The sequence below is a fragment of the Mangifera indica genome, chromosome 5 (genome assembly GCF_011075055.1).
Source record: "Mangifera indica cultivar Alphonso chromosome 5, CATAS_Mindica_2.1, whole genome shotgun sequence".
Classification (NCBI taxonomy): domain Eukaryota; kingdom Viridiplantae; phylum Streptophyta; class Magnoliopsida; order Sapindales; family Anacardiaceae; genus Mangifera; species Mangifera indica.
Window position 1 is genome coordinate 14,709,414 of NC_058141.1, and position 25,011 is coordinate 14,734,424.

The 25,011-nt window shown below is 34.0% G+C and overlaps 5 protein-coding genes across 7 annotated transcripts; 3 read left to right on the forward strand and 2 right to left on the reverse strand.

Moving 5' to 3' along the window:
- Nucleotides 1-449: 449 nt before the first annotated feature.
- On the reverse strand, nucleotides 450-2,576 carry LOC123215533 (cytochrome b5-like). The gene is made up of 3 exons (XM_044635679.1): nucleotides 2,408-2,576; nucleotides 957-1,023; nucleotides 450-845 (listed from the first exon to the last, which is right to left on the reverse strand). Exons 1-3 carry the CDS (start codon nucleotides 2,495-2,497, stop codon nucleotides 595-597), a joined length of 408 nt encoding a protein of 135 aa, XP_044491614.1. The 5' UTR covers nucleotides 2,498-2,576; the 3' UTR covers nucleotides 450-594.
- Nucleotides 2,577-3,962: 1,386 nt separating this feature from the next.
- LOC123215509 (60S ribosomal protein L13a-4) lies at nucleotides 3,963-5,921 on the forward strand. The gene is made up of 4 exons (XM_044635635.1): nucleotides 3,963-4,362; nucleotides 4,729-4,845; nucleotides 4,960-5,047; nucleotides 5,592-5,921. Exons 1-4 carry the CDS (start codon nucleotides 4,091-4,093, stop codon nucleotides 5,733-5,735), a joined length of 621 nt encoding a protein of 206 aa, XP_044491570.1. The 5' UTR covers nucleotides 3,963-4,090; the 3' UTR covers nucleotides 5,736-5,921.
- Nucleotides 5,922-8,768: 2,847 nt separating this feature from the next.
- LOC123216068 (probable LRR receptor-like serine/threonine-protein kinase At5g48740) lies at nucleotides 8,769-13,324 on the forward strand. 2 transcript variants are annotated; one of them, XM_044636422.1, is made up of 16 exons: nucleotides 8,769-9,095; nucleotides 9,270-9,810; nucleotides 9,891-10,342; nucleotides 10,443-10,560; nucleotides 10,660-10,728; nucleotides 10,814-10,882; nucleotides 10,966-11,034; nucleotides 11,139-11,210; nucleotides 11,290-11,358; nucleotides 11,443-11,678; nucleotides 11,768-11,967; nucleotides 12,120-12,246; nucleotides 12,346-12,414; nucleotides 12,520-12,709; nucleotides 12,790-12,922; nucleotides 13,013-13,324. In XM_044636422.1, the coding sequence occupies exons 1-16, from the start codon at nucleotides 9,020-9,022 to the stop codon at nucleotides 13,229-13,231; spliced, it is 2,709 nt and encodes a 902-aa protein (XP_044492357.1). In that variant the 5' UTR covers nucleotides 8,769-9,019; the 3' UTR covers nucleotides 13,232-13,324. The 2 variants fall into 2 exon arrangements, with proteins under 2 accessions (XP_044492357.1, XP_044492356.1); XM_044636421.1 differs by having other exon boundaries at nucleotides 8,773-9,095; nucleotides 11,762-11,967.
- A 1,782-nt stretch (nucleotides 13,325-15,106) lies between these two features.
- On the forward strand, nucleotides 15,107-18,082 carry LOC123215734. The gene is made up of 2 exons (XM_044635944.1): nucleotides 15,107-16,233; nucleotides 16,530-18,082. Exons 1-2 carry the CDS (start codon nucleotides 15,918-15,920, stop codon nucleotides 17,210-17,212), a joined length of 999 nt encoding a protein of 332 aa, XP_044491879.1. The 5' UTR covers nucleotides 15,107-15,917; the 3' UTR covers nucleotides 17,213-18,082.
- Nucleotides 18,083-21,089: 3,007 nt separating this feature from the next.
- LOC123215464 (urease accessory protein G) lies at nucleotides 21,090-24,830 on the reverse strand. Of its 2 annotated transcripts, none has more exons than XM_044635566.1 (7): nucleotides 24,681-24,830; nucleotides 24,371-24,565; nucleotides 24,009-24,069; nucleotides 23,030-23,231; nucleotides 22,464-22,585; nucleotides 22,264-22,368; nucleotides 21,090-21,702 (listed from the first exon to the last, which is right to left on the reverse strand). In XM_044635566.1, the coding sequence occupies exons 1-7, from the start codon at nucleotides 24,719-24,721 to the stop codon at nucleotides 21,619-21,621; spliced, it is 810 nt and encodes a 269-aa protein (XP_044491501.1). In that variant the 5' UTR covers nucleotides 24,722-24,830; the 3' UTR covers nucleotides 21,090-21,618. The 2 variants fall into 2 exon arrangements, with proteins under 2 accessions (XP_044491501.1, XP_044491500.1); XM_044635565.1 differs by having other exon boundaries at nucleotides 24,669-24,823.
- Between the last annotated feature and the right edge of the window lie 181 nt (nucleotides 24,831-25,011).

Genomic DNA, 25,011 nt, shown 5'->3' on the forward strand with positions numbered 1-25,011 from the left:
TTATAAGATATATCATTATTAATACGATATAATAAATATAATAAATATATCATACGATATATATTATTGATAAAAATTAATATTTTAAAAAAAATAATAATAATACAATAGAAGTACGTATAACAAATTTTAAATTTTTAGAAGTGTTTGTAATATTTTTTAAAATGACGATGTGTCAAATATATTTTTTTATAATTTTATTTTTTTAAAACTATATCATACGATACAATACAATACTTAATATATAAAACACGATACATTAAATTAAAGTTTTAATATAAACGACATACAATTCAACTACAATATAAAACTTTTTGAATATTTGCCGTTCGGAGAGTCTATTTTTAGGCTACTACTTGTGGGCACACTTTAACAAGAACAAGATAATTTTTTTCATTTGCAGGTGAACGTGAAAAAGTAGTCAATCAGAAATCTTAAACAGAGAAAAGGGACAAAAACAAGCATGTTTCTCACAAATCAAATATCCTACATTTTCAGGAGACAAATGTTTCAAACAACTACTGATGAGGGGTGCAATGGTAACTGATAAAACTTAATGTAAAACATCTCTCAAATCTGGTCATCCAATTTATTTCAAATAGATTTGGTATAGAAACGAATGCCAAAAGCCAAGCCCAGGATTAGCAGAGGAACTACAAACTGAAGTAGCTTTATAACGAACTCCGGTGTCTTGTCTTGGTTGTAGTGAGGCTGCTTGGGAGGAGTATACTTCACCTTGGTGGGAATGGTTGCTGTATCAATGTGACCTACGTAGAACTCATCCATCATTGCTTTGGCGCTGGTACTATGACCCACATCCTCAAAGTCATCAGTTGCATCCTTTCCTGCAAACCATACGTCAAATTTGTGGCATCAAAAGACATCTGCAGACATATCACCTATATTTGTTCAAAACTGAAAAACTGGCTAAAATGATGATAAAGTTTCTAGCTTACCTGTGGCAGACAACAAAACTTCATCACCACCAGGATGGTCATCCAAGAATTTTGTCACATCATATACCTGTTCCAAAACATTAGTAAATGGAATTCAAGAAGATTGCAAAAGACAATTTAGTCTGATCAATAATAAATATATACTAGAGCTCACACAACTGATATACAATAACTGAAAGTTGATATACTTAATATGGATTTTCACATCTGCTAAGGTTTATGAAATTAGAGCCCTCATGACTCATGAACACAACAAGCACTAAAGATACAGGTCATGACCACAATCATATAGATACCAGCCAACTTAATTAATAACACCAGGATTGCTCTCACCACCAATTAAATAAGAATTGGTAGTCACTGGTGAACCTTGGATTGCCTTCCTCAAGAGTAATACCATAGAATTGCAATATATTAATTATCACAAACAATAATTTAAAAAAACCAAAACAATGAAAAAATTCAGCGGCCATTGTCCAGGTACTCACTGAGATCATTTCCAAAAATGGTTGCAATCAAGATATTAAGTCTTCATTTCACCAAATCTTCATTAACTATTACAAATATACTTTAGAAACATTTTTAAAATCATATGTGATTTTCACTGACTTCTCCATAGAATGAACACATGAAATAAAAGCACTCTACAAAGATATTAAGACTTCTCAACACAATCTGACCGCAATTTCCTATGCACTGAACTTACAAAAATGCAAAAAATTATTCCTTTGCTCCTTGATAATGTTGCAAAACATACCAATCCCTCACAGCAGTAAGCAAGCAAAAAAAAAACATATGCATCAACCAACACGGATAATGACAAAAGTAATTTCTGTCATAATCCATAATAACAATCAAATAATTCATCGAACTGTCAACAATTTATAGTTCCCAACTGCCAACATTTGAAAAACACACTTTTGAACCTTGGATTCCCCCACGAAGATCGTGGCAACAATTCTTTCTTTGACCAAAAACGTGATCATTCAGGTTGAATCAATCAATTATTGGTTCAAATCTCTAGTAAATTCTTCTCCCTATCGGCCTTGGACGACGGTAAAATTCCCTAATATCGCGTAACAATCAGTTAAAAAACAGAATGAAATGAATGAGAAATCAACTGAGTCTCCCATTCTTGTGCATGCAGATCACATACGCCAAAAAATTGAAGCTTCCTAAGAGATCCAAGGAAACAGATTAATATATTTTCAGTTATCACGAAGAAAGAAAGAAAGAAAAGCAACCCAGATCAGAAACATAAAACAAATTAACACCCGAAGCATAAGGTTCAAAATAACAATCTATCAAGATCCAAATCAGCAAAAGTGCGTCGGTTTCAAGTAAAAAAGTTTTCCAGTTCACTTAACAACAACGATAACCCAAGGAAAGAAGACAATGAAAGGAAAAAGCAAAGGGCATAATGATGAAAATGAGAAGTATATATTATCTACCTTGCCGTCAATGACAAGCCAGCAATCTTTGGGAGAGTTGTGCTGAGAGACCTCGGCCAAACTGAACACCTTTGGCTCTCCTCCACCCATTTGGGTTGTGAGATAAAGAAGAAGAATTAGAAAGAGAGTTGAAGTTGGTGAATGGAGTTGAATTTCGAAAGGGGAGGGAGGTTGAATTTAAGTGCGCTGTGCAAGGGGGTTGGTGAAAGGTGTGTTGCCTCTGTCATCAACCACCTCAGTAATTATTTAATTAAAATAAGTAAATTTTTAGGATTTTATAAAATACGTTGACTAATAAAACCATCATTTCCTATTTTGATTCAAATGTCTTCGTATATAAATTAATTTTCTTCCATTTTTTCATCAATTTCAAAAATCAATCCATGCCTTCCAAATTTGGATTTTGACCAAAATCGAAACTTTTTCGGTTTCTAATTTTCAATTTTAAAGATTTAGAGCACGTTACGAAATTTTATCTCATCTTTTTCATTAATTTAAAAAATTAACTATTTTCATCGACTAATAATTTTAAAAAATTGTGTCACTAAATTTTGATGAATTTCGTCCTTTTCAACTTCATTCTCTTTCTCTCATTGAGACAAAGATAATAAAAAAGAAAAATAATGAAAACAAGAAGAGAGAGAATTTGGGTTTTTGAAATATAAATTAATTGTGTAGTATGTTAATTTGCTATTAATACTATATTATTTTAAGAGTAATATTATACATACATATTTTAAGTATATAAATGGGTATATATTTACATATATCGTTATATAATTAAGTATTATTTTATTTTAAATTTAAAACTATCTAATTATGTAATAATATATATAAAATATATATATTTGTGTATTGAAAATAAATATACATAATTTTATTGTTATTTTAATATTTAAAAGTATTTAAAACTTTAAGTATGGAATTATATGTTATTTTAGGTTAGTAAATAATTTTAGGAATTTAAATTTACAAAAACAAGCAAAATGGTGTGAAAATAAATGAAAGTTGACTTAAAATTTCCTAATTTAAGTACTCGCTTAAAAAATTACGCAAACCCTGTCCACACAATTGGCGTGTTGTTTGTTTATTTATTTATTTTTACAGTGTCTCATTTATAAGTTAACATGAGAAAACATGATAATTGTATGATTTGGAGGTTGTCATAAAAAATTAAGTTGATTAATTATAATATTGTAAATGCAGTTAAGTTAAGCTTACAATACGATTTTTTTTTTGGACAAATCAAAATAAATATTGTTTGGATATCCCTAATGATAAATGACTATTTAGGGAAATTTGGGAATTTTTATATTTCTCCCATAAACAATTGCTAATTTAATTAATTAATTTCTCTTTTACAACAAAATTGATGATGTAAATACTTAATTGTTCTTTTAGAAACTTTGATTCTTGATTTATTGGGCCTGGTTTAGTCCACAGAGCGGCCGTGTCTGTCAATTTTAGTTGTCCAATTGCTTTGGATTTTGCTTGCTTAGATGTTGGGCCAATTAACTCAAGAATTGGCCCCAAACCTGCCCACAGAGTGGGAGAAGCTGCATGCATTGCAACTCCTCGAAGGGAAACCCTACCTCCTAATTTTCCTCGTATAAATCATACGCTTGGAAAACTGCTCGGCAAGAGAGGGAGAGGGCTTGAGAGGGAGGCGAAGTGAAAGCAGTAATGGTGTCTGGATCGGGAATCTGCGCGAAGCGGGTGGTGGTGGATGCTCGGCACCACATGTTAGGTCGGCTGGCTTCCATCATAGCTAAGGAACTCCTGAATGGACAAAAAGTGGTGGTGGTTCGTTGCGAAGAGATATGTTTGTCAGGGGGACTTGTTCGTCAGAAGATGAAGTATATGAGATTCCTTCGCAAGCGTATGAACACCAAGCCCTCTCATGGTCCCATCCACTTCCGTGCTCCTGCCAAGATCTTGTGGCGCACCGTTCGTGGGTTCGTCTCTTATACTCTCTGTCTTGTGATTCCTTGAAATGTGTTTATGTTAAATTATTGATTTTTATAGGATAATCGTGCTTTATTGACTCTGTTTAACAAAAATGATTCTTGATAGTCTATTTTGTTTAGTTGAGAAAACAAGTAAGAAGTTGGTGCCATTTGCTGATTAAATTTTGTAGTAGTAGAACTAATTATAGTTTGTATCTTACCGGGAGGACTGCAGTTCGGTTTTTGTATTGGGGATTTTAGGATTCAGTGTATATTTACCTTTATGGTTTCTTTACGCTCTTTCAACAACATATTGAATTGGACCATAGTTTCTCATTTTTTTGGATTGTTTTGTTTTTTTGTTTTTTTTTGCAGAATGATACCCCATAAGACCAAGCGAGGAGCTGCAGCACTTGCTCGATTGAAGGCTTATGAAGGAATCCCTCCACCGTATGATAAGATGAAGAGGATGGTTATCCCTGATGCTCTCAAGTTAGTTTTCGTTGTCTATACTTTATTGGGGTTTTTGACAAATTTATCACATTGATTTTTTTTCCATTTATTGATTGTTTTTCATTGTTTGACTTTGAACCAATTCTATAATAGGGTGTTGAGGCTTCAGAAGGGTCACAAGTACTGCTTGTTGGGTCGCCTGTCATCTGAGGTTGGATGGAACCATTATGACACCATCAGGGTGAGTTGTAGTTGCTTTATTTCTTTTATTGGGTAAACTTTTCTTGTTTTTTTTTTTTAATTTCTTTTTCCATTTTATATAAAATAGTTATCTTAGAAGTCGAGTGGCTGTACTTATAGAATGGTTCTATAAGCCTGATTGAATATTTTAATGAAGTTTTCCTTGAGTTGGTTGTTTTTTACCCAGTGCTATGTTGGATTTTCTTTACCATGTGTTGATGGTCAGCAAGCAAATTGCATGTGTCCGTTACTGTGTGTACTTTCTTCTCATTTTTTGCTCATTATTGTTTTTCATGATTTTCATTGTTTCTAGTAAACTAGAGTAGAATTCACCTGCCAGTGGTCTTGGTTTTGCAATTGCATTCTACTGTTCACATCATTATGGGAATATTATCTGATGGATTATCATTTGCAAAAAAATGTATAGTTGGGAGATGCTCTTATTTTAGTAGTTTTCTAATTTACTCATGGATGAATCTTATGTCATGATTGATGATAAATTTTTTAATGCAAATTTCATTTCTAATTACCATCTTTTACCACAGGAGCTGGAGAAGAAGAGGAAAGAAAGGGCTCAGGTGGTTTATGAGAGGAAGAAGCAGCTGAACAAACTTAGGGTGAAGGCTGAGAAGGTAGCAGAGGAGAAGCTTGGCACCCAACTAGACATCCTTTCTCCAGTCAAGTACTGAGTAGTCTGTAGTTAGTTTCATACAATTTTGTGGAGGATTTTCTCGAATGTGCTTTCAGTTTTTATGTTTCAAGACTTTGAAGCTAAGAATTTGATGGATCTTGAGTGGCTATCTTTCTTTTTCCATCACATGGTTGTAGAATGATTTTGTTATATCTTAAGATGTACTGGTATTTTTGGTCGGCAATTTTTCAAGAACTGAATGAGAATTTTTTTTTTTAATTCAATTAATGGTACTGAATGATCTGTTGTGCCTCAGTAATTTATTGGATACTGGGAGAAATAAATTATTATTTTTCGACTGAACGTGTTCAGAATTAGAAACTCAGACCTCAAAGCGCCTCATAGGGTTAATATATATACAATTTTATTAAGTTTTGAGAGTAATATTTGCTAGCCAGGTTCCTTGATCGGTTACCTATGCAAGTGCGGTGATTATTTCCAATTGAGTTGCATGAAAATGAATTATATGTGCCTTACATTATTAGCTTCTTGGCATTGGTTTGTAGCTTCCTTTTCACTTTCCATTCTCATAGTACGGTGCGGAAGCTATCAGTGGTCACTGGTTATGTCTGTTTAAACCGAGCAATTCATTCAGTTGCTATAAGCTGCTGAATCTTGATCAGGTCTGTGATCAAAGACCATGGTTGTTTTCACCTTGTGTGGCACTGTAGATCCCTTCAGCTTTTGAAGCTGTTTGCTTGGCTGTTATGTATATTCATTATAACTGGATTCTGCAAGACTAATGACGGACCTGATGTTAAATGCATAGACAGGGATAGGTATCAAAAAAGGACCTGCTGATAATGAAAACCATTTGTCCTTTTGGATGACCAACAACAAATATTGCTGTAGATGGAGAGGTATCAAGTGCAACGACCATACTGCCCATGTTGTTGTGCTCGATCTTCGTCCTTCAATTGAGCATGATGGTCCTGTTCATCCCATAAGAGGTGCAATGAGTTTTCCTTGCTTGAATTTCTGTACTTTAATCACTTGGACCTCAGTTTAGCTAGTATACCTTATACCTGTCTTCCTTGGTTCACTGAAATACCTGACTGTCTCAATCTGTCCTACCAGACAGTTCGTGGAACTCTCAGCCTTGCATACTCTTGAATGGCTTTCTCACCTATACTCACTGAAAATTCTTCAAATGGATTTCACAGAGGCTGCGAAATGGCTCCAGCATATACAGATGTTTCCTTTTCTAACAAGCTTGTATTCCTGTTGTTAATCCTTCAACATCTCCCTATATCAACTCCTCAAACTCTCTTAAAGTCGTTCACCTCGCTTACAACACCTTACGTCAATAATCATTTCCTTGGTTTTGTAATTTAAGTAGTAATCTAGTTAATCTTACTCTTTTTGATAACCAATTAAATGGTTCAACTCCGGATTCATTTTACAACATGCGCTTGCTTATGTGGACCTATCAGAGAATCAACTTGAAGTTGGAATACCAAAATCTCTCCAGGATCTTTGCCGCAGACAAACATTAGACTTATCTGGGAATAATATATCTTAACCGCCTCCTAACATTTTAGAAAACTCGAGTGGTTACATCTGGATGTTTCTTCTAATAGCTTTTATGGTGAACTGCCTCCATCTTTGCAGTCAGTTGATACTCCTGAGAATGAATTGTCTGGAAATTTATTGGCATGGATAGGAGAAAGCCTAACCAGGTTGATTGTTCTTTGCTTGCGATCAAATGAGTTTTATGGGAGCATTGATCAGATGCCAGATCTATGCCATCTTAGATTCATTGGTCTCGGTTCTTTCTTTGAGCAACTTGTCTGGCTCCATTCCACACCTTGCATCAATAATTTCACTGCCATGGCTCAGAAAGGAAATTCAGATTCATAGGTATGTTAACTATCAAGTCTATCATGACTACTGGGATGGCTGCAATTATGGTTATGGTGGCTGGTCTGTCTCTTATATTGATTTTGCATTGGCTATTCGGAAAGGAGTAGATCAAGAATACAATAACAGTCTTGGATTACTGAAAGTTATCAAATAAAAAATTTTAAGGTGTTATTCCTGAAGAAGTGACTAGACTAGTCTGACCGAGTTGGTTACCTTGAACCTACCAAGAAACAATTTGATTGGAATCATTCCTAATGACATTGGCCAGTTGAAAGGTATTTATCCAGAGGGACGGTGAGGCATCAAACAGTAGAACATTTGTTGGCATTAAATTAATGCTTCTTCTCTTTGCTCTTCTGGTGTTTACTGAAAGTAACAGGTTATTCTAATTTCTTCAGAGTTGTTGAGAAAATTTTGTAAGATTGACTTCTGTTGATAATCCTGAGTCTGTCTAGGATCATCCCCTTATTTTTTTAAACATAGAAAAAGTAATATGCATTTTTACCCTTAAACAAAAAAGAAAAGTTATAAACCTTTCATCATTCATGCTGCATTCATGAGCAAATAGCAATGAAGGGCATTTGGTACGTCAAAGTTGCGAGATTGTTGAGTTTTTATGTCTTCAAAGCACCTTTTCCTTCCTTTATATAAAAGAAAATAAATGGAGCAGAATGAGATTTACTTTGAAAGCTAAGCTAAGAGGAGAAACTGCATAATATATCATTATGCTATGACGGGTCCATTAAGCATCCTATCATCATCAAGCAATTTCCATGATTAAAGCACTGCCCATTAAGTATTTTTATTTTGTCAAAAAAAAAAAATTAGTATAGCTCATCCTGTTTATTGAGATAAAATTGCAGATATCAACAATTCTCTAGACAAGTTATGAATGGCATTTCGGTTGGTCAAGTTTATTAAATAGTACCGATGACGTATGCATTACTGCATTTCTATGTTGCAGGAATAACTGAATTCCTTGAATTTTTAAATAAATCAATGTCACTTTCCTCAAGAAAACAATGGCCAGAATTTTTTCTCTGTAACGACTTGGTCCAAAGGTGAGAGTCATAAATGGTGTTAGTGTTTTTCTTCTTCTGGAGCCGCTTTCAACAACTACCTCCACTACTATTCTTGTAGTATCGTAGCAAACAATCATAAATAATGATAATAAAATTCCACTCCCAACACGCCTTAATCATAACCCCTCTTCTCTTTTACACAAACAATCTTTCCTTTTACCTGTTCTACTCTCTCATCAATTTGTTACCCCAACAGAAAACAACCCCACGTCCCCTTTTATTTACAGTTTCCCTTTTCCATAGTTTAAAAGCTTCAAATGTAGTTATTTCTTTGAACAAGCAGTTGTTGGTTGATTTGTGGATATATTTTTCTGGTGGTTCTTTGGAGTTTGTTTCTATGGCTCTGAAGTGCTTCTGGGTTGGCTTCATTCTGTTTTCTGGCTTTTGGCTAGTTTGTTTCTGTGATCAAGACGGTATGTGAAGTTTGTTTTTGGAGTGTATCTTCATGTATGTCACTTAAGATCACCTATGAATTAATCTTATCGAATCATTGTAAACTTTAATTTTATTTCTTACTGATTGACCATATTTTTGGTGATCATAGAAAAAGATTTAGCAGAGTTAAATTTTACGATGCAAATGTGCAGGTTTCCTGAGTCTAACTTGTGGTGGAACCACAAGTTATGTTGATTCATCCAACATTTCGTGGGTCTCAGATAGTGCCTACATAAACACAGGCAACACCACAACTGTTCCCTTCGTTGAGGAAACCTCTTCGTCTAATGTGCCAGTTCGATTTTTTCCAGATTCTCAAGGTCGCTCATGTTATAAGCTACCAGTAAAGAACGTTTCATCATTGGTTCTCGTTAGATCCCGATTTGTCTACAGGGACTATGATGGACTAAAAAAACCTCCATCTTTTTCTATCTCTCTTGGGACAGCCATCACTGGCACAGTAGATCTTGCTACTAATGATCCCTGGACTGAAGAATTTTTATGGCCTGTTGATAAGGACGTACTCTCGTTTTGTTTACACCGCATTTCCAGTGGTGGGAATCCTGTTATAGCTTCACTTGAAGTAAGGCCACTTCCTCAAGGTGCTTATCAGATTGGCTTGGGAGATTTTCCTGATAAGTTGCTTAGAAAGAGTTATCGTATCGATTGCGGTTACACCAATGGCTCTTTAAGGCAAGAGTTTTGAAAATGAATTTTACATGAATTGGTTGGAAAATTGTGCAAGTTTCAGTGATCATTTTGTGTTGAAACAGGTATCCTTTGGATCAATATGATCGGATATGGGATGCTGATAAAAACTTCATGCCATTTCATGTGTCAACCGGCTTCAACACGCAATTGAGCTTCAACTTTTCGAGTATTCAGGAGAGTCCCCCGGTTTCTGTTCTTCAAACTGCAAGAGTTCTGGCACGAAGAGACGTCTTAACTTACAGCTTTCCTCTGGATACACTAGGGGACTACTTCATTGTCCTCTATTTTGCTGGGATTATTCCTGTGTCACCTACATTTAATGTATCAATTAATGGAGATATTGCAGAATCAAACTACACAGTGAGAAGCTCAGAAGCTGGTGCTCTATATTTCACTCGGAAGGCAATAAAAACTTTGAACATTACAATTAAGAGTATCAGCTTCTACCCGCTAGTCAACGCACTTGAGGTGTTTGAAATTGTTGGTATTCCATCAGAAGTTTCTTCAACCACAGGTGCCATTTACTTTTGGTTGAGCTTGCTTGATATTTTTCTGCGCTTTGCCAGACATAGCTTAACATTGCTTTTGCCCTTGTTCTGTACATACACTTGCAGTTTCAGCACTTCAAGTTATTCAACAGTCTACTGGTTTAGATGTGGCATGGGAGGACGATCCATGCTCTCCCAAACCATGGGATCACGTTGGATGTGAAGGGAGTCTAGTTACATCATTGTATGCGCATAATAAAGCCTTGGTTCTTTGATTTGTTCTGTCTTAAACCCATTCTTTCCCTCAGAGATCTACTAACAAGGACTTAAAATTTCTTTTTAGGGAGCTTTCAGGCATCAACTTGAGGTCGATTACTCCGACATTTGGAGACTTGTTGGATCTTAAAGCATTGTAAACTCTTTAACTGCGTGAGACACTAAATGATTTTACTCTATACATCATTTGAAGTACTTACATTAGGCGGTTTTCACCACAGGGATCTGCATAACACATCCCTAACGGGAGAGATAAAGAATTTGGATGCCCTGCAACATCTTGAGAGACTGTAATGCCCCTAAAGTATTGATTTATGGCCCAAATATCTTGAATTGGATAGCAATTTAACTGCTTTCTAACTGAAAATTACAGGAACCTGAGTTTCAACGATTTAACTTCCTTTGGCTCCAATTTGGGGAAATTGGTTAATCTTCAAGTTTTGTAAGTTCTCTTTTCCACATGTAGACCCAAATTCCATTTTCTAAGAGTTGCTTCTGTCCAGTGACTTTGTGGGTTTTGCATTCTTAATATTCTTCTACCCGTAGGGACTTGCAAAATAATAGTTTACGGGGAACAGTTCCTGACGTCTTGGGAGAATTGGAGAACCTGCATTTATTGTAAGTGAGCTTATAAATATGTAATTCTCATGAATACAACGTGTCTCACTGAATGAAAACCCTTTTCTGACTTCCTCAGGAATGTTGAAAACAATAAACTAGAGGGTAGCCTCCCAGACTCTCTAAACAGAGACAGCTTGGAAGTTAGGTATGGACCTGAGAGTGAGAACAACATTGTTCTTCCTCGTTCATCATGTTGTAGCATCCTGATTCATCAACTTTATCTGTGCAGAACATCAGGGAATTTGTGCCTTTCCTTCTCCACTATGACTTGCAATGATGTTTCATCAAATCCTTCAATTGAGACACCACAAGTTACTATTGTTACCAACAAGAAGCGCACTGAACATAATCATATAGCCATTATATTTGGTGCATCTGGAGGAGCCTTACTTGCTGTATTCTTGGTCATTCTTCTGCTAGTCCTGTATGCAAGGAAAAGAACAACTGATGTCCCATATACAGAAAGTATGTATAAGATCACAATGTTATTATCAACGAAATTATTTTGTTCCTTCATTGTTATTTTTAACATTGTTTTCAATATAAAGGGGCAGCAACAGATATGCGGAACTGGAATGCAGCAAAGGTCTTTTCTTACAAAGAAATTAAGTCAGCTACAAACAACTTCAAGGAGGTTATAGGCCGTGGTAGTTTTGGATCTGTTTACCTTGGAAAGCTTGCAGATGGCAAAGTTGTTGCTGTGAAAGTCCGGTTTGACCGGACCCAACTTGGTGCTGATTCTTTCATCAACGAGGTTTATTCTGGAATCCTCTCCCATTATATTCTGTTGCTGCTGATGAATTCCTTGTTCCCCATATGTTAGTAATGGTTTACATGTCCTTGCATGCTCTGTTTGTGCATGTTGTACTGTTTCCTTATTGTAGCCACATCTGGGATTTTTAATAGGTGTATCTATTGTCACAAATTCGCCATCAAAATCTTGTTTGTTTGGAAGGATTCTGTCACGAATCAAAGCAGCAAATACTAGTCTATGAGTATCTTCCTGGTGGATCTTTGGCTGATCACCTCTATGGTATGTCATCCATGATCTGAAAGATTTATTTTTCCTCTTATGGCTGATTAACCATTTTGTTAAATTTATTTCCCATTTTGTTTTTTATGTTTCCTTTAGGTCCAAACAGCAAACAAATTTCATTAAGCTGGGTTCGCAGACTAAAAATTGCTGTTGATGCAGCAAAGGGTACGTATGAAAATCCAAGCTTATTTACTTAAAGAGGATATTTTAACTCTTTACATAGTCTAGATTATGCTTTCTAAACAATCTTAATTAATGATCAATATTAAGGGTTGGACTATTTGCACAATGGAAGCGAGCCACGGATCATACACCGTGATGTGAAGTGTAGTAATATCCTGTTGGACAGGGATATGAATGCCAAAGTTTGTGACTTTGGCCTCTCCAAGCAAGTAACTCGGGCAGATGCAACTCATGTAACCACTGTAGTCAAAGGCACTGCTGGGTATCTTGATCCAGAGTAAGCCCTTTAAATAGTTTTCTTAACTGATTAATTCCTGATGACTTCACCATATATTCAACTATCATGTTCATTGGCAGGTACTACTCCACACAACAGCTAACCAAAAAAAGCGACGTCTACAGCTTTGGGGTTGTTCTTTTAGAACTCATTTGTGGGCGAGAGCCATTGAGCCACTCTGGAACTCCAGATTCCTTCAATTTGGTGTTATGGGTAAGCTGAGTTTTTTGCCTTTTAAGCACTGTATCATACATATTTAGAGAGAACGCAGATTGTTAAGTGCTACGAATATTTGAAATGCAGGCCAAGCCGTATTTACAGGCTGGTGCATTTGAGATAGTAGACGACAGCATAAAGGGAAGTTTTGATGTGGAAAGCATGAAGAAGGCAGCTTTAGTAGCTATAAGATGCGTAGAGAGAGATGCCTCTCGTAGGCCAGCCATTGCAGAAGTCTTGGCACAACTCAAAGAAGCCTACAGCATGCAGCTCTCATTTCTTGCAGCTTACGGAAATGCTGGCTGATTTTATGTACATATGTCTCCGTAATTTTATGGCATGGATCTTGTAAAGAGAGTGGGTATTTTTTTAACAATATTATTATACGCATAATTTTTTATATATAATTTTATCCACAAATAATAATATATTATTGTATAATTTAATAATATTTTATTTTTAATTTTTAACTATTTAATAATATGATGATATATTATTATTTTTACATAAAATTATATATAAAAATTATGTACATAACACTATTTTTTTTTAATCCATAATCTTACCTAAAGAAGAGTTATTTTGATTGCAATAGAGTAAATTATTATTTTTTTTTTAAATTCTATCAAGTTTATCCATCAATGAAATTAAATTATCTCATTTTTATGAATTTTATTAATTTATTTATATAAATTATTATTATTATTTTTTTTTAACCTTAAAGGCATTCAGTTAACTACCCTAACATTAATTTCTACTAATAAGTTAATTGGTAGACTATTGTGATCTTACCCACTTTACTTTCAAGGTGTAAAATATGTGGGTTTTTAATTATTTGGTTAGAATAATATTTTATTATGAAAAATATAATAAGATGATGTATTGTTTATTTTTTATCTTATTTTAAAATTATTTAATTAAATACTATAATATTAATTTGTACTGGTAAATTAATAAATTATATTGTTTGTGTAATAGTATATGATCAACTAAATTGCTAGACTATTGTGTTTTTGCCCATTTTATTTTCAAAAATCTGAAATATATAGATTGTTTTTATTATTTTGATCTTAGATATAATTTATTACTATATTTGATAAATATTTTTAAATATAAATAATTATAATAAAATTATGTATATAATTTTTATGTATAAACAATGACATATCATCTTATTATCAAGTGTTAATTTATCGTTAATTTTTAATTATTTAATTATATAATAACATATTATTATTTATGTATAAAATTATATATATAATATTACTCAAATAATTAATATATTTAATATGATATAATAAAAAAAATTATAACAAAATCATTAATAACATTATGATCTTTTAATATATGATATAGAAATAATAACCAAACTACTTGCCATATTATTATATAATTATGGTAAAAGATCTTTCCTTACCAGTAAATGAAAGCAACTTAGTTAAGGCCAAAAGACTTATTCCTACCCCGGCTTTGTTATGTCCAGAATTGGTATTTATTAAATATTAAAAATCTAAATTTTTATTTATAGACTGTAATTAAAATTAATAAAATCAGTTAATTATAAGAGTAAAATCATCATTTAACTATTAATACATTAAAAATAATAAAACAATATTCATTTTTTCTTTTAGTTTAGAAAACTAACAATTTTTCTCTAAAATTAAATTTTCAAATGTTATATTTTTCTCCTATAGTTTCTTTCTTTTTTTTCTCTTTTTCGATGTGGTCTTCGATTGGCTTTTCTCTTCCTTCTCTTTTTCGATATTATCTCTAAACAAAGACAATTTATCATTATTCAAAGATGAAAATAATTATTTTATTCAAAGATGACACTGAAAAAGGGAAGAGAAAGAGAAGTCTGTCGGAGACAATACTGAAAAAAGAAAGTGAGAGAGAAGTTGACTAGAAATTACGTCAAAAAAGAGAAAAAAAAAGAAAAAAGTTTTAAAAAATAAAATAAAATAATTCAAAATTTAACTAGAAAAAAATGATTAATTTCTGAACTAAAAATATTTTATTGTTTTTAATATATTAATAATTAAATAATAATTTTACTTTTAAATTAATTAATTTCATTAATTTTAACCATTATAAAGATGTCTCAATATTTAAGATGTCAATTTGGAGTTGCAACACATCTTGGGCGAGGACAGGCCCCCTGTAAATAATAAAAAATGGCTACACGACAGTCTTTAAATACGCAAGCAAAACACTCTCTCTCAATCCGCGCCGGAAGCTGCCTTAGTGCTTCACATAATTTCCGTACACTGAGATTGCAATTATATATCAGCTACTTTTGATAGCGGTTCAACTTTAAGCTACCAACTTTTGATCCTTCCATGTTCAACTGTGCCTTTTTCAGCTGGCTTTCTAGATAAGTTTTTGAGTTGTTTACTCAATTTGATTGCCAACATTTGTCTGTAAATGTGATGCTCAGACTATTGTCCTCAGGTTCCGTCTTATTTTCTCTAGAAGATCTCGTGTTTTTAAATTTTTGTTTCTTTACTGGGGCTAATATGGTTTGTCTCATGGTGAGATTTGTTCCCATATTCGATTCCTTGTATCTGGATCAGCATGAACTTTGTATATTCTTGGTGGTTATCTCGGTTTTCACTTGTCAAACTTAGTTGCTTCCTAAAATTTCAAAGAACAGCTGGGATCCCGATCAATTTAAAGCATAATGGCTTTTCGCACAACTCGCTCATGGACGTTTTGGGGTCTCGTTGGGGCTTTTATTGACCTTTGTCTTGCTTATTTCTTGTTATGTGGGTCTGCTTTTGCATTTTTTGCTTCGAAATTCTGTGATCTTTTTGGACTCCACTTGTCTTGTCCCTGTACTGGGCTTTTTGGGTACCAGAACAGCAATATATGTTTGCATAGATTGCTTATTGATTGGCCAGTCAGAAAGATATTTTCTGTTCAAATGTTGATTAAGAGGAAATTTCCTTTTGATTTGATTATGTTTGAGGATCAACCTTGCAATTGAGATGTGATGCGGTCTACAGATAGAATTTATGATAATGGGGTTCTGGAATTCGAGAATGAAGGATCTTCGAGTTCATTTTCAAGCCCAAAATTGCAAAATTTGGTTGATAGAGAAGGTGGGTTTGATGCTAAGGGGAAGAAAATTGTGAACCAGAACCAAAAGAATGGAATTCGTCGCAGAAGGAGATCTTCTCTTTGGTATGGGAAATCCTCTGCAGTAGTTGTTGCAGGTAGTTCCGGTGCTTCTTATAATGGGAGTGATATGAGAAGTCAAATTGGTGATTGCTCGAGTCCTATTTATGGAAAAGAAGACTTTCTTCAAGGTGAGTAATAAATTTTCCTATTTCTTCAGCCGAAATGGAAGTTATTTTGTGTTAAATTATTTGTCCAAGGATTTGATTGCATGTTTCTTTCATGGTGGAAGAGAGATATTGTTTGAAGTTTTGTCTAATATTTGGAACTTTTTTTCTAAAATGTTGAAATTTCAATATGTTAAGTGTTGAAAAGAGAACTTACGGTTGGAATTTCTTTCAAGTTTGAAAATTTTCCTGTATGTTATTATTACAAGTCAAATGTTGCATTAATATAAATACTACCGTTTGTGGTCATGTTATTATAGATAATAGGAATGCTGCAATTGGCCTTGATCAGGGTGAGATAACACGGCATAATGTGGGACAAGTTGTATCATTTGGGAAGAATAAAGTCAAGGATGATGATTCTTCAACTGTTGAAAAGTTCATATGCAGTGCTCAAGGCAAGTTAGAGAGTGCTGAAAATGAAGAAAACATGATCAGAATATTGAAAGAAGCGCTTGAAGATGAGAAAGCTGCCTGTAATGCTCTTCAATTAGAGTTGGAGAAAGAGAGAACTGCAGCTGCAACTGCTGCAGATGAAGCCCTGGCCATGATTCTCCATCTTCAAGCAGACAAGGCATCAATAGAAATAGAAGCCAAGCAGTATCAGAGAATGATAGAAGAAAAATTTGAGTACGGGGAAGAAGAGATGAACATAATGAAAGAGATCCTTGTTAGGCGGGAGAGGGAGAATCATTTTCTGGAGAAAGAAGTTGAAGCATATCAACAGATGAAATCTTTAGGAAATGGACAGTCAGAAGTTGATTTGAGTCATTTGACAAGTGAATGGGGACAAAAGCCTTTATATCCACTAGATTCGAATGAGGATCTGCTGGATTTTGAGAAAGGCAAATCATTAGATAAGACCAAAGTTGAAAATGCTGCAAATTGGTCTTCAAAGTACGAGGCTTCATCTGCTGAGATGACATCTGAGGCTGCTAATTAAAACTTGCCAAAAAATTCTTTCATGTTGTGGAGAAAAACTTGGGAAAGTTATACAACATGGTACTGAAGTATTTGGATGCAGAGCCAATTGTTTACATTGTCCATGTCATTGATGATAGATCTGAACTTCAAAAAGAGGAAAAGCAAAAAGAAGGGGGACTATCAAATTGTGTTGCTACTCATTCTGGGAGCCCAAGCACTGAAATGTTAAGTGATTGTACAAGTTCTAGAGTTGTAGAAACCAACTAGAACAATCATAGTAGTTTTGAAATGAAAGATGGGATACCAGTGTTCAGTTATTCACAAAGCAAAAACCTGCCGTCTGATCTAGACAGGAATTCTTCAGCTGCCTCCATTGTTGAAAGGTCAAAAAATGACATTGAAGTTGAATTGCCCAGAGAAACACTAGTTATGTGAGAAGGAAAAGAAAAGTTGACGAGTTCTGCTGATCATGGGGAAATTATAAATGCCCAATTGAAGCTGGTAGAGATAATGAACCACCTGGGACAGATCCAGCAGCTAAGACAGCCTAAGCAACAGGCTTCATTGCCTCCTTCATCTTCTAAATCTAGGGTACATTGAGAGTTTCACTTGACCACTGCTGGCCTTTTTGATACAAAATGGATTTCCTGAAGACGAGAGACTGCATTGAAAAATGATGTAATCGCAAATGATTTAACAGGGATGGGATGAGTTGAAAGATAGAATAGGATTTATAAAAGACAGAATTGTTGAAGTTAAAACTTTGTTCCTTTATAGTTTTTTTCAGTTGATTTCTGTATTTAATTGTTGGGAGAGACTCACATCTTCGAACTTGATTTGGGTCATAGTTTATTTTTGTTATTGCTTAAATATAAGTATGTGTGAATGTATATTTAGTTGCAAAAAACTGAATTCTGAATTTGGTTATCACTCACCACCAGAAAACAGTCTTTGTTTACAATGGTATTTGCCTCGAAGAATTTCTATGTTGTCAATGTAATGACGTTTACTCTTATGTAATGTAAATCATGATCATAACCAAATTCAGGGAATAAGTGGCTTTATTGACATCATATTCGCCCCTGAAATTTTTTACTTGCTCGTTTCTCGGGCGAGCTTGAACTTGAAGAAAAGATCTACGGAAGCGTGCCTTGGGAAGCCCATCAAAGTTTCTAAATCCGGTGTTATCATACGGGAAAATTGTACATAAAACTTGGCAAAACCCACTGCATCTGCGATCAGCTGTTGTATAATGTAACAAGAATCCTTTTGTATCATTTTTCCAAATTATCACTGTATCTGTACCTAATAGAAGTCGATATAAACAGTATCAACCAACCCTTGATTTCAAAGGTTGAAGATGAAGGTGATATGGTGTGGCTCAAGGCTTTTAGTTTCTGCCGATGCAATTCGTAAACCATCATTCATTCTTGTATGTTTGGTTGGGGTTAGTGTTTTCTTTGATTAGTTTTGAGTTACATAATAATTTAAGATTGACCAATCCCAGTTGAATGTTCTTTGTTTTAAGTATGATGGATGGAAGGTTCTTTTATCTAAAGGAAGCGTTTAGACGTTTTAATCACAATTTTGACTTCGAAGGAAGACCATGACCGAATGTTTCTAGACGATGAAACCTGGGTTTGCTTTGATTTGAGTAATTGTGCGCATGTAGTCAGTTAAAAAACAACTCCACTGGTTGTATTGAAATTTTTGTCTCTTTTGTTTTCACTAGTACTTTCCCCAAATGACTATTTCCCACCAAGCTCTAATGCAAAACTAATTTTTTATCCGTTAATTATTAAAAGTTTAAATATTTATTTATTAAATTTTATTATTATTATCATAAATAAAATTATTATTTATTAAAATATTTAAAAAAACTAAAAATGTAAGAAATTTTTTTCTATCCAAAATTTGAAAAATTAATATTTTCTTTTAGGGTTTTTTCAATATACTACCCGTAGTCGAAGATGGCAGTATTCTCTCTCTCCCTGTTTCTTTCTCAATCACACTTTATTTTTTACCATCATCAAATGTCCTCTCTCTCACTAGTTAGGGCATAACGAGACTAAAATCTTGATTTTTTCATTGTGTATTAGGCGGTGAGGGAGAAGACGACCTATGGTGAGGAAGAAAATGACCAATCATCGTCAGAGAGGAAAAGAAAAAACTTTAAGGGGAAATGTTTATTTTTCAAACCTTTGGTGGGGTAAGTAGGGAAAATTGTTAGTTTTTAAACCTGAGGGAGGGGAGAGAAAAGGGGGGGTGGGGGGGAGGGGGGGAAGAGGGGGAATGTGATGAATTTATAGTTTTTCCAAATATTTTTATTAAATAACAATTTTAACCTTTATAATAACAGTGAAATTTAATAGACAAATAAATATTTGAATTTTTGATAATTAACAAGTGGAAGTGGGGTTTGCATCAAATCTTGGGTGGAAAATAGCCATTTGGCCTAATACTTTTGATAATATTAATTTTCGTTAGTAATATTATATATACATATTTTGAATATATAAAATAAATGCATAGGTATTATATAATCATATGATTAAGAATTATTTTATCTCTAATTTAAAATTACTCAATCAATTATTACACATAATCTTTATACCCATTTAATATACTCAAAATATGTATATACAATTTTATTGAATTTTCTTTTGAAATATGATCTTGAGTTTCATGTATCCTTTAAAGATTATAGAACCAAACCTTTGCTTTTAGAATTTGTAAATTGTCTTTTTATGATAAATAAAATAAAAAAGATATGCTCGATTTTTAATTTATGGATTTTTAATTTAAAAATAAATTAAAAGTAATTTTACCAAAAAGAAAATATAAAGATATTTGACTTGAGATAAATATGAACTAAAGAGACTTCGAGAGGGTGTAATAAATAACAAGAAGTTAGTAGGGATTAACATTTATGATTAATGAACTATAAACTCAAAAAAATAGCCACCACTACTAGATGTCTTTGCCTTTCTCACTTCCTCACTTTAGACTCCTCTGCCAACCATTACCACTACCACCACCCTTACCACCACCACAACTAGATGTCTTTGCCTTTCTCACTTCCTCACTTTAGACTCCTCTGCCAACCATTACCACTACCACCACCCTTACCACCAACCATCTTATGATTGAAACATCAACTAGTCAACAATCCCTCGCAACCCCTTTAGCTCCTCTGTCTGTCACTACATTATTGACAAAATAAATATCGTTATTTTCTCACTCATAGTCTATGACAAACCCACAAAGTCACAACTCCTCCTAGAGTTTCTTTATTTAGTTAGGCCTCCTTCAATTTTTAGCCTGAAGAAGTTTAGCAATGCACAAAACTTTTTAGTGTAAGGCCAAACTTTGAATATGGGGAAATAATTGACTTATGATGCATTTGAATTAGTTGAAAAAATTATATCGACATCTATTGATTGATTACGAACAAAAGGGTGTTAGCGGAAGCCCATAGGAATGGAGCCCCGCGCTTCAGTTGAATCTAATATGCAAGCAATCTATAAATATATGTTAGTCATAATAACTAGCAAATCAACAATAAACAAATTGCTCAAAAAATGAAATTCATATGAAAAGGTAATGGTACCCTCAGATCTCACACAATACAAGAAGGTTTAGGGTCAAATGTTTATTGTTAATGTCTCCGGTCTAGAGTGTACTATTAAATTTAGGGTTTAATATTTAAGATTTATAATTAATATAATGTTTTAGAGTTTAAGATTTACCGTTAAGGTTTATAATATGAGGTTTAGAGTTTATAATTTAAAGTACAGATTTTAATGTTAAGTTTTAGTATTGCTCATTGAAGTATACCTCTTTATACAAACGAGGTCTAATGTACCAGTTAAGAAGTAAAAATGAGGGACACTATCTAGAACAAGAAACCCAACATAAGTACAATGACGAGTCATTTATAGACATCACAAACACTGATTTTCAAGTAATCCATGTGGGATCCTGAAATCAGATCAACAACGACAGCAACAAGATTGATTAATAATTTGGAACTTCTTTGCCCCAAGTATGATAAAACACAGTACATATGGTCCCTCTTTCGTTCAGTTCTGAGCATATGACAGTTGGGTCACACTAAAATAATTTGTTTTCAAAAGCATGAAGAGAGAATGTAAACTCAGTTGGGATCTGGGATAAACATTCATCATTAATTAAGGGATTATTATCAGCATAAAGGATAAGTTTCCATAAGTTTGCTTCTTGCATTTTTATTGACCAACTTCGCCAGACTTGACTGATTTGAACACTCTTATTCGGGAAAAGTGTCATGAGAAGTAAAAGACATCCACCGATACATGGTGGTCTACAGGTTTCAGGATGAAACAATGCAGGAGGTCAAGCTGATAAAATTAAAGTACAAACTAAAACGACTTTAGAGAAGAAACATCAACGCTGCTTCTTCCCTGTCGCTGCTTCCCAACCCTGTAAAATGTGGTTCACTATTTCCTCAACACCAAGCCCATGCTTGACCTGTATATGAAAAATTCACATAAATCATCAAGAAATAAAATCCTGACAGTTTCAATAGCAGGTTGCAGACCAAAAGTAACAAAATATTCATGGGTCAACTATATATTAATTTGTCATCACTGGGTAAGGCAAGCAGTTTGTTGGATATTTACAACTAGGTTCTAGTTCAAAAATAAAAATATCATACCAACAATGAAAACAGTTAAGTATAAATTATTTGTAGTAAAGTCCCTTTCCAATTATGCAAAGTAAAAAAGCCGTTTCTACTTCATTTCTCTCGTTCCTTCTTTTTTTCCCTTCATTCACTTACTTATGGAAGTCATAAAACATTACACTCACATAAAAGCATTAGTTGTCAAGTTCACTTGCCAAAGTCCAAAATATCAGCAGAACACCTTATTAATCTTTTCAGAGGCAAAAAGGGATTGAAAATATGAAAGCTCAGGGATACAGATTATATAATAACTTCATTTTGTAGGACTGTGAATCTTGCGCAAGTCAAAAAAACATCACGCTATTTCATGTTTATATTAAGGAAATGCTACTAGTGGCCGAACCAACCTGAGCAAAGACAAAAGGCCCTCCATCACGCATCCGCAGTGCATCACGCTCCATTACTGCCAAATCAGCTCCAACTGCAGGTGCAAGGTCAGTCTTGTTTATCACCTATAACCAAATGCAACAATTCATTTACATCAACTTCTAGACACCACAACATAAACTATAATTTATCAAGCTATTAGTAATATGAAGCTACATACTAGAAGATCAGCTTGGGTAATGCCTGGGCCACCCTTACGAGGAATTTTATCACCACCAGATACATCTATTATATAAATGATATAGTCGGCCAGTTCCCTGCTGAAGTTGGCTGCTAAATTATCTGCAGACAGAAAATTTTGTAAATGTTGAATTCCTCAAGTTGTAACCCAGAGAAAAACACTTGTGCGACACAAAAAATTTGTTCACAACTTATCATAAGCTTTTAATATTACTTTAATCATTAACAGGTACCATGAGTATAAAACATAAGTTCTGAATTTCAAGCATGGGCCTTCTCGTTCTTCGTGAAATTTTTATTAGAATGGATTGCCAGAATTGGATAACAACAGGCTTTTCATGCTGTTTTTATATTTTCCCAATATTATTGTCACTACAGTAAACTTATTCAAAATGTAATCAGTATAATTCTGCTGTGACCACCAGTAAAATTGATAAATCAGGATAAGCCGATTCCATCAATCAATTAGTATCAGTTTAATAAAGATCAGAAAGATCACTTCACTAGAAAATGCATATTGAGGAAATGCATTTACTAATAGACTACCTCCCCCAGATTCACAAAGAAGTATGTCTGCTTTGAACAAGTTAGAAAGTTCCTCCAGAGGGCCAAGATTTATGCTAATGTCTTCACGAATTGCAGCATGAGGACAGCCTCCTGTTTCCACAGCACGTATCCTTTCCTCAGGAAGAGCACCATTCTTCATCAGGAACTCACCATCCTCTTTTGTGAAAATATCATTTGTCACCTGAAGTAATGGCATTCTTCTTAAACCATCATTCAACAGAAATAATCGGTCAACAATAAAAATATAGGAAACAAGATAATTAACCCATTTAGAAGTTAACGATTTAGGAGATTGTAGCCAAACACCCAAAAGAAATGGTTGTTCTGAATGACGCTGATGAAGTTTAAATTGAGAATATAGAACTGTAAAGTATTCATCAGTTTATCCACCTCTCAAGTGCAGGGAAAATGAAGTAAATAGATGACAATTCATTATGAGATGAAAATGGGGCCATGGACATCACTAACAATCTTCCACCAAGAATAGATTAACTACTCCAAGATTTGAAAAACAAAATATCACAGGTATAGAACTTCAAACAACATAAGGGCTCCTAATGCTCCTCTATGACAGTCATCTTTTTGAGGAATACTATCGCATAATTTAAGTTTGGGCAATTTAAAGAAAATTACTTTCATCGCTTCATCCTTCCCTTTTTTTTTTTTTTCGAAACACAATTTAATATTAAGGTGGGTAATTGGGAGAGTAACCAAATATTATGCACAAGTTAAAAGCATAAAACATAAAATACCATCCATAAATCTGTCTATGACGAAGCATTTTGTTGTCGCTCTAACACAGTAAACAGAGTTAACTTGACCAGGCCATGCACAAGAAGGACCAAAATTCAAAATTTGAAATAGCTCAAATTAAAACATGAGAACTTCAGAGAGATGGTTGAGGGGGGAAGTTCAAAATTATAAGGAATGTCAAGGATCTACGATAGATGATACTTACCGCAGCAAGACTGTACTTGTCCCGTAAGAATTTACATAAAGCCAGCATCAAAGCTGTTTTCCTGTAAAGTAGTAACCAATGCTTCATCAACACCCATCATTTAGTTTATTTGTGCCAGTAACAAGGAGCATAATCTACATGAAAATGGAGAACACTCGGCCAATACAGAATACCCAAATCAAAGCATACTAAAACGGGTCCTCAACAAGATAACTGCAGATGCCAAAACAAGTATGCACTCATATATTTAGAAATAATATTTAAGGAAAACAATGAAACCCTTGTCAGATAAAAAATATAATCGAACTAGAAAATTATATTTAGAACTTAAAATTAAAATTTAGAGAGAAAACCCAAAGTACCCAGTACCAACAGGACCACCAATACCAACAGTGAAGGCTCTCTCATTGAAGTTTCTTGAGAGAAGAGGAGGAGCTCTTCTACTGAAGAAGCCAGGAGAGTAAATGGGTTCATGCGAGTGTGGTGCAAGTCCATCGTGGCTATGGTACACCCTCCCGTCTGCACCTACCCATGATTTAGTTGCTGAATCTTCATCGCTTCAAATGTGTTGTTTCATGAAAACAGTTAGTAATTTCATTATAGCACATAAATAATGCTCAACCAAAAAAGAAAAGAAACAAAAAATTTTAAAAAGATTACTGATGGTGATGATCATGGTGATGATCATGATGATGATGGTCATGGGAAGCCATCGACTAGAAGTGAAGTGGACTTTAGTAAGAAACTTTTAAGACTGAAGACAAATCACGAGAGATGCAAGAGAGGCAGATTCCTTTTGGTACTCTTTCTATGACGATGAACAAGTAATTTACAAAAAAACCCTTGTCACATATAATAATTACATTGCACTGTAAAATATTTTTGAGCAATACTATGTGTATCCACTTTAGGTACACAAATGTATACATACTCATATGTGTCATCATATGATTGATTATTGTTTTATTCTTAATTCAAAATCATCTAATTACATGATGATATA